At 53.0% G+C, this 15,097-nt stretch overlaps 1 protein-coding gene across 2 annotated transcripts in view; it reads right to left on the minus strand.

Annotated features, from left to right (window-relative positions):
- The window catches only part of aqr (aquarius intron-binding spliceosomal factor), a 126,194-nt gene that overhangs the window by 68,946 nt on the left and 42,151 nt on the right, over nt 1-15,097 (minus strand). For both annotated transcript variants that reach the window (XM_086003441.1, XM_086003442.1), the window contains exons 15-19: nt 14,884-14,986; nt 14,660-14,780; nt 14,398-14,539; nt 4,864-5,042; nt 3,912-4,079 (exon numbers count right to left, since the gene is read on the minus strand). In XM_086003441.1, the coding sequence (XP_085859567.1) occupies nt 3,912-4,079; nt 4,864-5,042; nt 14,398-14,539; nt 14,660-14,780; nt 14,884-14,986 (713 nt within the window). The remainder of the gene's footprint in view (nt 1-3,911; nt 4,080-4,863; nt 5,043-14,397; nt 14,540-14,659; nt 14,781-14,883; nt 14,987-15,097) is intronic.

A 15,097-nucleotide genomic window follows, 5' to 3' on the forward strand; every position in this document is an offset into this window, starting at 1 on the left:
CAGGTTGGTAGAGGACCTTTGTCTTACAGATATTTAGAATAAGGCCCATGCTCTCGTACGCTTCGGTTAAGGTGTTAACGATGGTTTGGAGTTCGACCTCCGAGTGAGCGCAGACGCAAGCGTCGTCTGCATACTGTAATTCGACGACAGAGGATGTGACAACCTTGGATCTGGACTGGAGGCGACGGAGGTTGAACAGTTTCCCGTTTGTTCTGTAAATTAGCTCCACTCCAGTGGGGAGCTTACTGAGGGTGAGATGGAGCATTGCAGCAAGGTCGATCAAGAAGAGCGTTGGTGCGATGACACAGCCTTGCTTGACCCCGGTTCGTACGTGAATTGGGTCTGTGGTGGAACTGTTGGTCAGGATCACGGCTTGCATGTCGTCGTGAAGCAGGCGGAGGATGGTGACAAACTTTTGAGGGCAGCTGAATTTGAGGAGGACACTCCATAATCCCTCACGATTGACAGTGTCGAAGGCCTTTGTGAGATCAAAGAAGGCCATGCACAGCGGTTGGCGTTGTTCCCTGCATTTCTCTTGTAATTGGCGTGCGGTGAAGATCATGTCCATTGTGCCCCTTAGTGGGCGGAATCCGCATTACGACTCTGGGAGGAGCTCTTCAGCCACTGGGAGAAGGCGATTGAGGAGGATTCTTGCGATAACTTTCCCTGTGGCAAACAGCAGGGAAACTCCTCAGTAATTACCGCAATCAGACTTGTCACCTTTCTTGAAGACGGTCACAATTACAGCGTCTGAGATCCCCTGGCATGCTCTCCTCCTTCCAGATAAGAGAAATGAGTTCATGAATTTGCGCCAGTAGTGCTTCTCTGCTATGCCTCGGCGGGGATTCCATCTGCTCCCGAGGCCTTGTTGTTCTTCAGTTGTAGGATGGCCTTTTCAACCTCATGCCAGGCTGGGGTTGTGCTGAGATGGTGGTGGGTAGCATGCTGTGGGATGGAGTTGAGGACACTCGTGTCGAAGACAGAGTCGTGATTAAGGAGATCTTCGAAGTGCTCCTTCCAGCGGGCACTGACTGCCTCTCTGTCCTTGAGTATCTCTCCGTTCTTGGCCCGCAGTGGGGAAGAGCGTTGGGTGCTTGGGCTGTAGATGGTCTTGACTGCACTAAAGAATCCACGCACATCGTGGTTGTCGGCTAGCTGCTGGATCTCCTGCACTTTCTCCACCCACCATCTGTTCTTTAAGTCGCGAGTTTTTTGTTGGACTTCGGCCTTCAGACTTCTGTAGAGCTGCTTGCTTGCTTGCTCTCGAGTTCTGTTGCTGTTTCCAGATCAGGAATCCCTTGCGCTTGCGGCTTATTAGCTCCTGGATCTCCTGGTCATTCTCGTCGAACCAGTCTTGGTGTTTCCTGGTTGAGTGACCGAGCGTCTCTTCACAGGTGCCGATTATGGAGGCCTCGAGTGCAGACCAAGCGCCGTGGGCACTCTGTGTCTCTGCATCACTGGGAGTCGTCAGGTTGTTTGTGAGGCGCAGGCTGAATAGGGCTTTCTTAGCGGGGTCTTTGAGTGCTCCAGCGTTAATTTTCCTGCGGCATTGTTTCTGTTACCGCCGCTGTTTTGGGGCTACATTGATGAAGATGACAGAGCAGATTAGGCGGTGGTCTGTCCAGCAGTCATCAGCTCCGGTCATGCGGACGTCCTTGCGGTCCCTTGCTCGGACGATGACGTAGTCCAGCAGATGCCAGTGCTTGGAACGAGGGTGCTGCCATGAAGCCTTGTACTTGTCTCTCTGATGGAACAAAAAGTGTTGGTTATGACGAGGCCATGTTCTGAGCATTTCGACAGGAGGAGGGTACCGTTGGAGTTGGCTTTCCCTACCCCCTCTCTGCCGATCACACCTCTCCAGAGGTCTGTGTCCTTTCCAACTCTGGCATTGAAGTCGCCAAGGAGGATCAGCTTGTCGCCCGTTGGGACTCAGGACAGGGCTTGTTCAAGGCTGGAGTACAATTACTCTTTGGTCTCGTCTGTGGCTCCCAGTGTTGGGGCGTACGCACTGATGACCGTAGCGCACTGGTTTCGGGCTAGGGTCAGTCGAAGAGTCATGAGGCGCTCGTTTATACCACTGGGGGAGTCTCTGAGACGCCCGACCAGTTCATTTATTATGGCGAAGCCTACCCCATGGAGGCGGCGTTCTTCCTCGGGTTTGCCTTTCCAGAAGGTGGTGTAACCACCGCCTTGCTCCTTGAACTGGCCTTCCCCTGCCCGCCAGGTCTCACTTAGGGCGACGATGTCAATGTCGAAGCGTCTGAGCTCCCGGGCAATAGCAGTACCGCGTTCCGGTCTGTCGCTGTTGGGGTTGTCCATAAGGGTCCTGACGTTCCAGGTCCCAAACTTCATTTTAAAGGGTGGAAGATGCCCGTGCGTGAATTCTTTTAACGTGGGGTGGCCGTTGCACACCAGCTACCACACGGGCTTGACTGAGCAAGGTCTTGGTCCAATGGCAAGGGGATCCAAGACGACTGGAGACCAGGCTCTGCTACAACAGCCTAGCACACACACACACACACACACACACAAACATACTGCTACTGTCCTCCTCCCTCCTTCCCGCAGGTCCTCTCTGCTTGGGTTTCATAGGATGCATTGTAGTCCTCCCGACCCTGCTGTTGGCCCATGCTGCACCTTCCCTGGGCCCCGACCCCGCTGCTGGTCCACGCTGCGCCACTCTTGGGCCTTGACCTCGCTGCTGGGCTCGTCCTCATTCCTGGGTCCCGGCCTTGGACAGGAATGATGTTGTCTCTCACAGGATCAAATTAGCACTGATATTCTCACAATCCCTGGTCTCGAGCTCCACTTGCGATCCACTAGTCACTGGATCACTAGTCTAGTGGAGAAGCGTAGTCTTGACGGCAGAGAGGTCTGGGAGTTTGGGAGCTAAGTTTAAGTGAAGAGCCAGTGCTCACTGAGAACAAAGAACAGGCATGGTCGGGGGATGGGCAGTGGGCTCAGGTAACTTTAACCTTGCAGCTTGACTTGCAGTTAGGGATAAAAATGCACCCACTATTAGAGCCAGGGGAACTTAAACAGCAGAAGAGGGGAGACTGGGGAGAAAGAGAGCAATGGATGGTCAAGGATGACAAAGGAGCTCCCTAGGGAGCTGCCAGCACAGGAGCCATCTGTCTACAGGAGATAAATGATTAGGTAACCTCTTTTAGTGGTACTGGAGGGATGATTGTTGGCCAGTACACCAGGAGAAACTCCTTGCTGTTCTTTGAATAGTACCAGACAGACTGTGTTGGTTTAACATCACATCTGAAAGTCAGCACCTCCAAAAATGCAGCACTCTCTCAGAAGTGTACTGAAATATCAAGCTGGATTCTGTGCTCAAGGCCTGGAGTGGGGTTTGAGCCCAGATCCCTCTTGACTCATAGGCAAGAGTGCTACCAACTGAACTGAACTGAAACAATGTAAAACATATTATTCGTGCTCAAAATACATACATGCTCATTTAAAAAAACATATTAGCCCATGTTATTTTGCAATCAGGAATACCGGCACCTGGCTACCGACCATAGAGCACATATACCAGAAACGCTGTTTACGGAGGTCACGGACCATCATCAAAGACCCTACCCACCCCAGCCAGTCTGTTCGCCCTCCTGCCATCTGGGAGACGCTACAGATGCATTTGCACCCGAACGACCAGATTTAGGAACAGCTTCTTTCCCAGGGCTGTCATCCTACTGAACTCCACAAATAAACTCTAAAGCCTGCACATCTGCCAATGCACTTTATTATGGTTATGTTTATGTTAATGTATTACAAGCCAAATGAATGTAGAATGTTTAAATGTCTTAATCTAAATGTACACTCTCGGGAGCCGCAAGCTTACATTTCATTGCACTGCACTTGTGCACTAACAATGACAATAAAGTAGAGTTGAGTTGAGACTATACCTTCTTCAATGACCCGTCCCTTCTCATCCAGCATGCCTTGAATTTCACATCCTCGCACAAACAAGAGCCCACACTGCTCTGCAAATGGTTGCTTTCGATCAAACTTTGTGCCGTAAGCCAACACTGGTCGAACAGTTATAAGGAAGCATACATCGTGTTTGCGAAGAGCTACAGGATTGAAAATGCAACATATAAACCCAGAAAACAAAAAAAACGCATACAACCCTGCTATTTGATTTCCCTAAACAAACAACTGTGACTATTTGGAAGAGTTAGAAGATTTATTCTGTTCAACTTAAAATGTTTTAGTAGTACAAGTCTGCCCAAAAAAACAGGTTAGATATATCTACACACATTCAAGCAAGGTATATTTAGTTAAATTAAGTGCAATTAATCTTTGATGCATTCAGCACAATGAAATTCCAAGTTCCCTTCTTCTTTTAAATTTCTGTGGGTGATTCAAATCAATTTTTCAGTATCCGGAATTGCCTTCTGATTCATTGTTTCTTTGCCAAACATACAATGGAAAAGAGAAGTTACAATACAGGTAGACTATCCTTTATCCGAAAACCTCGGGACCAGCCGTGTTTCGGTTTTCGGAAAATTTTGGATTTCGGAAGGTATTTTATAAGACTGGGAAATTTGTCGGGGGTGGGTTGGCGGGGGGTCAGGGTCGGCGGGGGGGGGGGGGGTCGGCAGGGGTGTCGGCGGCGGGGGTCGGGGTCGTGCGCACGACTTACGCTGACCCTCTGCTCAGCGTAAGTCGTGCGCCACTCTGGTCATGTCATGCACACGACTTACGCTGAACGAAAAAACCTTTGGTTTTTAGAGGGTTTCGGTTTTCGGAAGTTCGGATAAAAGGTAGTCTACCTGTACTCTTATATACCCTCTGCAAAACAGGAAACAATACTCTATATACCCGCTGCAAAATAATTCAAGTGCTTGGAGTTACCTTCCCATTCCCCTCTGATTTGATATCGAACGTTTAGGTTGATGGTTACGTCTGCACGGACTCTTGCCGGCCAGTTCTCACCAATGTTGGGTTTTGCTACTTCGACGATGGAGAAAGTGACAATAGGCTGTGCCATTCGAGCCCAGCCACCAAATACAACTCCTCCATACTCCCCCTGCCTGTGAAGTTATTAAACAAATTAATGATCGAACCAACATGTAGTAAGTCAATGACCTGACATGAATCATAATGAAATAATCCCATAAAAACATTCTACAGTTTAAAATGCTTTTAATAAATTGCTTTCAATAACAATGGGTAGCAAAAGTGGTTTAAGAAACTGTTGCCACCCAAGATCTATTTTAGAATATCTGTGTAAAAATACACATTGAAGGATGATGGTAGTGAAAGATTTGAATACATTTTTAAAAATTGTGATCTATTGAGAAGAAAAAATGCTGGCATTGTAAGTTTTTCTAAACAGATAATACATGTTAGTAGAGGTGCTTTATTTAGATCTACATTAATTACTGGAATAGTTGTAGAAGGAAAGATTAAAACATTTGCTTTCATTGAACTCCAGCCACAGTAATGCTTACAACGGTAAAATATTAATTAAATGAATTTCAAAAAAATTTTGTAAACAGAGAAAATAGCAGCTTCAACTGCTCAAGAATGGTTTAAAGTGAATCTGCCATAGATTCCACTCTGGAGTGGACTAGGCAGTGTAACTTGCTCTCACTGTGGATGGACTGGGTAGTGTAACTCGCTCTCACTGTGGGTGGACTGGGCAGTGTAACGCACTCTCACTGTGGATGGACTGGGTAGTGTAACTCGCTCTCACTGTGGATGGACTGGGCAGTGTAACGCGCTCTCACTGTGGATGGACTGGGCAGTGTAACTCGCTCCGCTGTGGATGGACTGGGCAGTGTAACTCGCTCCGCTGTGGATGGACTGGGCAGTACAACTCGCTCTCACTGTGGATGGACTGGGCAGTGTAACTCGCCCTCACTGTGGAGTGGACTGGGCAGTGTAACCCGCCCTCACTCTGGAGTGGACTGGGCAGTGTAACTCGCTCTCACAGTGGATGGACTAGGCAGTGTAACTTGCTCTCACTGTGGATGGACTGGGCAGTGTAACTCCCTCCGCTGTGGATGGACTGGGCAGTGTAACTCGCTCTCACCGTGGATAGACTGGGCAGTGTAACTCGCTCTCACCGTGGATAGACTGGGCAGTGTAACTCGCTCTCACCGTGGATGGACTGGGCAGTGTAACTCGCTCTCACCGTGGATGGACTGGGCAGTGTAACTCGCCCCGCTGTGGATGGACTGGGCAGTGTAACTCGCTCTCACTGTGGATGGACTGGGCAGTGTAACTCGCCCCGCTGTGGATGGACTGGGCAGTGCAACTCGCTCTCACCGTGGATGGACTGGGCAGTGTAACTCGCTCTCAGCGTGGATGGACTGGGCAGTGTAACTCGCTCTCAGCGTGGATGGACTGGGCAGTGTAACTCGCTCTCACCGTGGATGGACGGGGCAGTGTAACTCGCTCTCACCGTGGATGGACTGGGCAGTGTAACTCGCCCCACTGTGGATGGACTGGGCAGTGTAACTCGCTCTCACTGTGGATGGACTGGGCAGTGTAACTCGCCCCGCTGTGGATGGACTGGCCAGTGTAACTCGCTCTCACTGTGGATGGACTGGGCAGTGTAACTCGCTCTCACCGTGGATGGACTGGGCAGTGTAACTTGCCTCGCTGTGGATGGACTGGGCAGTGTAACTCGCCCCGCTGTGGATGGACTGGGCAGTGTAACTCGCTCTCGCTGTGCATGGACTGGGCAGTGTAACTTGCCCTCACTGTGGACGGAGTGGGCAGTGTAATTTGCTCTCACTGTGGATGGACTGGGCAGTGTAACTCGCTCTCGCTGTGGATGGACTGGGCAGTGTAACGCGCCCTCACTGTGGATGGACTGGGCAGTGTAACTCGCCCTCGCTGTGGATGGACTGGGCAGTGTAACTCGCTCTCACTGTGGATGAACTAAGCAGTGTAACTCGCTCTCACTGTGGATGCACTGCGCAGTGTAACTCACTCTCACCGTGGATAGACTGGGCAGTGTAACTCGCTCTCACCGTGGATAGACTGGGCAGTCTAACTCGCCCCACTGTGGATGGACTGGGCAGTGGAACTCCTTCCGCTGTGGATGGACTGGGCAGTGTAGCTCGCTCTCACTGTGGATGGACTGGGCAGTGCAACTCGCTCTCATCGTGGATGGACAGGGCAGCGTAACTCGCTCTCACCGTGGATAGACTGGGCAGTCTAACTCGCCCCGCTGTGGATGGACTGGGCAGTGTAACTCCCTCCGCTGTGGATGGACTAGGCAGTGTAACTCGCTCTCACTGTGGATGGACTGGGCAGTGTAACTCGCTCTCACTTTGCATGGACTGGGCAGTGTAACTCGCTCTCACTGTGGATGGACTGGGCAGTGTAACTCGCTCTCACTGTGCATGGACTGGGCAGTGTAACTCGCTCTCACTGTGGATGGACTGGGCAGTGTAACTCGCTCTCACTATGCATGGACTGGGCAGTGTAACTCGCTGTCACTGTGGATGGACTGGGCAGTGTAACTCGCCCCGCTGTGGATAGACTGGGCAGTGTAACTCCCTCCGCTGTGGATGGACTGGGCAGTGTAACGCGCTCTCACCGTGGATGGACTGTGCAGTGTAACTCCCCCCGCTGTGGATGGACTGGGAAGTGTAACTCGCCCCGCTGTGGATAGACTGGGCAGTGTAACTCGCTCTCACCGTGGATGGACTGGGCAGTGTAACTCGCTCTCACTGTGGATGGACTGGGCAGTGTAACTAGCTCTCACTGTGGATGGACTGGGCAGTGTAAGTCGCTCTCACTGTGGATGGACTGGGCAGTGTAACTCGCCCTCACTGTGGATGGACTGGGCAGTGTAACTCCCTCCGCTGTGGATGGACTGGGCAGTGTAACTCCCTCCGCTGTGGATGGACTGGGCAGTGTAACTCGCTCTCACCGTGGATGGACTGGGCAGTGTAACTCGCTCTCACCGTGGATGGACTGGGCAGTGTAACTCGCTCTCACTGTGGACGGAGTGGGCAGTGCAACTCGCCCTCACTGTGGACGGACTGGGCAGTGTAACTCGCTCTCACTGTGCATGGACTGGGCAGTGTAACTCGCCCCGCTGTGGATGGACTGGGCAGTGTAACTCCCTCCGCTGTGGATGGACTGGGCAGTGTAACTCGCCTCGCTGTGGATGGACTGGGCAGTGTAACTCGCTCTCACCGTGGATGGACTGGGCAGTGTAACTCGCCCCGCTGTGGATGGACTGGGCAGTGTAACTCGCCTCGCTGTGGATGGACTGGGCAGTGTAACTCGCTCTCACCGTGGATGGACGGGGCAGTGTAACCCGCTCTCACCGTGGATGGACTGGGCAGTGTAACTCGCCCCGCGGTGGATGGACTGGGCAGTGTAACTCGCCTCGCTGTGGATGGACTGGCCAGTGTAACTCGCTCTCACTGTGGATGGACTGGGCAGTGTAACTCGCTCTCACCGTGGATGGACTGGGCAGTGTAACGTGCCTCGCTGTGGATGGACTGGGCAGTGTAACTCGCCCCGCTGTGGATGGACTGGGCAGTGTAACTCGCTCTCGCTGTGCATGGACTGGGCAGTGTAACTTGCCCTCACTGTGGACGGAGTGGGCAGTGTAATTCGCTCTCACTGTGGATGGACTGGGCAGTGTAACTCGCCCCGCTGTGAATGGACTGGGCAGTGTAACTCGCTCTCGCTGTGGATGGACTGGGCAGTGTAACTCGCCCTCGCTGTGGATGGACTGGGCAGTGTAACTCGCCCTCACTGTGGATGGACTGGGCAGTGTAACTCGCCCTCGCTGTGGATGGACTGGGCAGTGTAACTCGCTCTCACTGTGGATGAACTAAGCAGTGTAACTCGCTCTCACTGTGGATGCACTGCGCAGTGTAACTCACTCTCACCGTGGATAGACTGGGCAGTGTAACTCGCTCTCACCGTGGATAGACTGGGCAGTCTAACTCGCCCCGCTGTGGATGGACTGGGCAGTGTAACTCCCTCCGCTGTGGATGGACTGGGCAGTGTAGCTCGCTCTCACTGTGGATGGACTGGGCAGTGCAACTCGCTCTCATCGTGGATGGACAGGGCAGCGTAACTCGCTCTCACTTTGCATGGACTGGGCAGTGTAACTCACCCCGCTGTGGATGGACTAGGCAGTGTAACTCGCTCTCACTGTGGATGGACTGGGCAGTGTAACTCGCTCTCACTTTGCATGGACTGGGCAGTGTAACTCGCTCTCACTGTGGATGGACTTGGCAGTGTAACTCGCTCTCACTGTGCATGGACTGGGCAGTGTAACTCGCTCTCACTGTGGATGGACTGGGCAGTGTAACTCGCTCTCACTATGCATGGACTGGGCAGTGTAACTCGCTCTCACTATGCATGGACTGGGCAGTGTAACTTGCCTCGCTGTGGATGGACTGGGCAGTGTAACTCGCTGTCACTGTGGATGGACTGGGCAGTGTAACTCGCCCCGCTGTGGATAGACTGGGCAGTGTAACTCCCTCCGCTGTGGATGGACTGGGCAGTGTAACTCGCTCTCACCGTGGATGGACTGTGCAGTGTAACTCCCCCCGCTGCGGATGGACTGGGAAGTGTAACTCGCCCCGCTGTGGATGGACTGGGCAGTGTAACTCGCTCTCACCGTGGATGGACTGGGCAGTGTAACTCGCTCTCACTGTGGATGGACTGGGCAGTGTAAGTCGCTCTCACTGTGGATGGACTGGGCAGTGTAACTTGCCTCGCTGTGGATGGACTGGGCAGTGTAACTCGCTGTCACTGTGGATGGACTGGGCAGTGTAACTCGCCCCGCTGTGGATGGACTGGGCAGTGTAACTCGCCCCGCTGTGGATGGACTGGGCAGTGTAACTCCCTCCGCTGTGGATGGACTGGGCAGTGTAACTCGCCCCGCTGTGGATGGACTGGGCAGTGTAACTCGCTCTCACTGTGGATGGACTGGGCAGTGTAACTCGCCTCGCTGTGGATGGACTGGGCAGTGTAACTCGCTCTCACTGTGCATGGACTGGGCAGTGTAACTCGCTCTCTCTGTGCATGGACTGGGCAGTGTAACTCGCTCTCACTGTGGATGGACTGGGCAGTGTAACTCGCTCTCACTGTGGATGGACTGGGCCGTGTAACTCGTCTCGCTGTGGATGGACTGGGCAGTGTAACTCGCTCTCACCGTGGATGGACTGGGCAGTGTAACTCACTCTCACCGTGGATGGACTGGGCAGTGTAACTCGCCTCGCTGTGGATGGACTGGGCAGTGTAACTCGCCCCGCTGTGGATGGACTGGTCAGTGTAACTCGCTCTCACTGTGGATGGACTGGGCAGTGAAACTCGCCTCGCTGTGGATGGACTGGGCAGTGTAACTCGCTCTCACTGTGGATGGACTGGGCAGTGTAACTCGCCTCACTGTGGAGTGGACTGGGCAGTGTAACTCGCTGTCACTGTGGATGGACTGGCCAGTGTAACTCGCCCTCGCTGTGGAGTGGACTGGGCAGTGTAACTCCCTCTCACTGTGGATGGACTGGGCAGTGTAACTCACCCCGCTGTGGATGGACTGGGCAATGTAACTCGCTCGCACTGTGGATGGACTGGGCAGTGTAACTCGCCTCGCTGTGGATGGACTGGGCAGTGTAGCTCGCTCTCACCGTGGATGGACCGGGCAGTGCAACTCGCTCTCATCGTGGATGGACAGGGCAGCGTAACCCGCTCTCACCGTGGATGGACTGGGCAGTGTAACTCGCCCCGCTGTGGATGGACTGGGCAGTGTAACTCGCTCTCACTGTGGATGGAATGGGCAGTGTAACTCGTCTCGCTGTGGATGGACTGGGCAGTGTAACTCGTCTCGCTGTGGATGGACTGGGCAGTGTAACTCGCTCTCACTGTGGATGGACTGGGCAGTTTAACTCGCTCTCACTGTGCATGGACTGGGCAGTGTAACTCGTCTCGCTGTGGAGTGGACTGGGCAGTGTAACTCGCCCCGCTGTGGATGGACTGGGCAGTGTAACTCGCTCTCACTGTGGATGGACTGGGCAGTCTAACTCGCTGTCACTGTGGATGGACTGGGCAGTTTAACTCGCTCTCACTGTGGACGGCCTGGGCAGTGTAACTCGCTCTCACTGTGGGCGGACTGGGCAGTGTAACTCGCTGTCACTGTGGATGGACTGGGCAGTTTAACTCGCTCTCACTGTGCATGGACTGGGCAGTGTAACTCGTCTCGCTGTGGATGGACTGGGCAGTGTAACTCGCTCTCACTGTGGATGGACTGGGCAGTGTAACTCCCTCCGCTGTGGATAGACTGGGCAGTGTAACTCGCTCTCACCGTGGATGGACTGGGCAGTGTAACTCGCTCTCACTGTGGATGAACTAAGCAGTGTAACTCGCTCTCACTGTGGATGCACTGCGCAGTGTAACTTGCTCTCACTGTGGATGCACTGCGCAGTGTAACTCACTCTCACCGTGGATAGACTGGGCAGTGTAACTCGCTCTCACCGTGGATAGACTGGGCAGTGTAACTCGCTCTCACCGTGGATAGACTGGGCAGTGTAACTCCCTCCGCTGTGGATGGACTGGGCAGTGTAACTCGCTCTCATCGTGGATGGACAGGGCAGCGTAACTCGCTCTCACCGTGGATGGACTGGGCAGTGCAACTCGCCCCGCTGTGGATGGACTGAGCAGTGTAACTCGCCCCGCTGTGGATGGACTAGGTAGTGTAACTCGCTCTCACTGTGGATGGACTGGGCAGTGTAACTCGCTCTCACTTTGCATGGACTGGGCAGTGTAACTCGCTCTCACTGTGGATGGACTGGGCAGTGTAACTCGCTCTCACTGTGGATGGACTGGGCAGTGTAACTCGCTCTCACTATGCATGGACTGGGCAGTGTAACTCGCTCTCACTGTGGATGGACGGGGCAGTGTAACTCGCTCTCACTATGCATGGACTGGGCAGTGTAACTTGCCTCGCTGTGGATGGACTGGGCAGTGTAACTCGCCCCGCTGTGGATAGACTGGGCAGTGTAACTCCCTCCGCTGTGGATGGACTGGGCAGTGTAACTCGCTCTCACCGTGGATGGACTGTGCAGTGTAACTCCCCCCGCTGTGGATGGACTGGGAAGTGTAACGCGCCCCGCTGTGGATGGACTGGGCAGTGTAAGTCGCTCTCACTGTGGATGGACTGGGCAGTGTAACTCGCCTCGCTGTGGATGGACTGGGCAGTGTAACTCGCTCTCACCGTGGATGGACTGGGCAGTGTAACTCGCTGTCACTGTGGATGGACTGGGCAGTGTAACTCCCTCCGCTGTGGATGGACTGGGCAGTGTAACTCGCCCCGCTGTGGATGGACTGGGCAGTGTAACTCGCTCTCACTGTGGATGGACTGGGCAGTTTAACGCGCTCTCACTGTGGATGGACTGGGCAGTGTAACTCGCCTCGCTGTGGATGGACTGGGCAGTGTAACTTGCCTCGCCGTGGATGGACTGGGCAGCGTAACTCGCTCTCACCGTGGATGGACTGTGCAGTGTAACTCGCTCTCACCGTGGATGGACTGGGCAGTGTAACTCGCCCCGCTGTGGATGGACTGGGCAGTGTAACTCGCCCCGCTGTGGATGGACTGGGCAGTGTAACTCACCCCGCTGTGGATGGACTGGGCAGTGTAACTCGCTCTCACTGTGGATGGACTGGGCAGTGTAACTCGCCTCGCTGTGGATGGACTGGGCAGTGTAACTCGCTCTCACTGTGGATGGACTGGGCAGTGTAACTCGCCCTCACTGTGGATGGACTGGGCAGTGTAACTCCCTCCGCTGTGGATGGACTGGGCAGTGTAACTCCCTCCGCTGTGGATGGACTGGGCAGTGTAACTCGCTCTCACTGTGGATGGACTGGGCAGTGTAACTCGCTCTCACTGTGCATGGACTGGGCAGTGTAACTCGCCCCGCTGTGGATGGACTGGGCAGTGTAACTCCCTCCGCTGTGGATGGACTGGGCAGTGTAACTCGCCTCGCTGTGGATGGACTGGGCAGTGTAACTCGCTCTCACCGTGGATGGACTGGGCAGTGCAACTCGCCCCGCTGTGGATGGACTGGGCAGTGTAACTCGCCCCGCTGTGGATGGACTGGGCAGTGTAACTCGCTCTCACCGTGGATGGACTGGGCAGTGTAACTCGCTCTCACTGTGCATGGACTGGGCAGTGTAACTTGCCTCGCTGTGGATGGACTGGGCAGTGTAACTCGCCCCGCTGTGGATGGACTGGGCAGTGTAACTCACTCTCACTGTGCATGGACTGGGAAGTGTAACTCGCTCTCACTGTGCATGGACTGGGCAGTGCAACTCGCTGTCACTGTGCATGGACTGGGCAGTGTAACTCGCCCCGCTGTGGATGGACTGGGCAGTGTAACTCGCTCTCACTGTGCATGGACTGGGCAGTGTAACTCGCTCTCACTGTGCATGGACTGGGCAGTGTAACTCGCCCCGCTGTGGATGGACTGGGCAGTGTAACTCGCTCTCACCGTGGATGGACTGGGCAGTGTAACTCGCCCCGCCGTGGATGGACTGGGCAGTGTAACTCGCCTCGCTGTGGATGGACTGGGCAGTGTAACTCGCTCTCACTGTGCATGGACTGGGCAGTGTAACTCGCTCTCACTGTGCATGGACTGGGCAGTGTAACTCGCTCTCACTGTGCATGGACTGGGCAGTGTAACTCGCTCTCACCGTGGATGGACTGGGCAGTGTAACTCGCTCTCACCGTGGATGGACTGGGCAGTGTAACTCGCCCCGCTGTGGATGGACTGGGCAGTGTAACTTGCCTCGCTGTGGATGGACTGGGCAGTGTAACTCGCTCTCACTGTGGATGGACGCGACAGTGTAACTCGCTCTCACTGTGGATGGACGGGACAGTGTATCTCGCTCTCACTGTGGATGGACTGGGCAGTGTAACTCGCTCTCACTGTGGATGGACTGGGCAGTGTAACTAGCTCTCTGTGGATGGACTGGGCAGTGTAACTCGCTCTCACTGTGGATGGACTGGGCAGTGTAACTCGCTCTCACTGTGGATGGACTGGGCAGTGTAACTCGCTCTCACTGTGGATGGATGGGACAGTGTAACTCGCCCTCACTGTGGAGTAGACGGGACAGTGCATCATCTTTGTCATCAGTTATTATGGGGAATATCATTTCTGTATTATGGTTAGCTGTTTTTAAAATATTAAATAAGACAGGTTATGTTGGACATTTAAGTTAAAAAGCAATGCATCCTAAACAATTAAAATGGAAAATTTTAAACAAACTTTAAAATATGCTTTCATTTCCGGTATCTTAATAATTTAGAATAACCATGATATAAATCTACATTGGACGGAAATTCTGATTTCGAGAGAAAAAATGTATTTATAAACAGAATGGTGCAACATACACATTACTACCCACCATGGCTTAAGTCTGCTTATCGCATCCTCCACATCCTGTCGAATCTCATATGTAGATTCCAGACGAAAGAGATTAAAATTCCTCAGTAGGTAGTCATGAAGCGTCAAGAACTGCAAATTCAGTTTCGGTAATGCAAGGCAGCCTGGTGTAACAGAAAAATATACAAGTACAGAATCTGCCCCACAAAGCACAGGTTTTCAAACCAACCAGATTGCAGCAGTGTCTTAAAAATATTGTCCACACGCCTAAATATATATCATACCTTCTCCAGAATAATATTCTGTTGGTACAATGTTTTCATCCCAGATTATTCTTTCTGTGGGATAAAGTGGCATCTCATTTAATTGTTGAATTTGGGATGTTCGCCGTTCGTGTCGGGACACCTGTTAGAGCAAAAAAAAACAACTTTAGATGAATATCAACATCCTGCTGTAAAAAATGTTCCAATATTATGTTACCCAACACCCTTTTCACTTCAATACCTACCAACATCTCCAAGAGAAATTCTTTTTCATGAGAAGTATTCTCTACTTCAGGCAGGGTTGACAAAAGACAAAGGTATGATGCCACTTTGTGGAGTGTGTTGGAGCTGCAAATGGAAAATGAGACTAATTTAGCATTTTATTTCTACGTGCAAGACTTCACAAATTGTACTCCAAGCTTTCAGAAGAACAAAGAAATGGAAAATAGGATGAAGTTG

The sequence above is a fragment of the Somniosus microcephalus genome, chromosome 12 (genome assembly GCF_052327205.1).
Source record: "Somniosus microcephalus isolate GS21.2 chromosome 12, FLI_Smic_1.0, whole genome shotgun sequence".
NCBI lineage: Eukaryota > Metazoa > Chordata > Chondrichthyes > Squaliformes > Somniosidae > Somniosus > Somniosus microcephalus.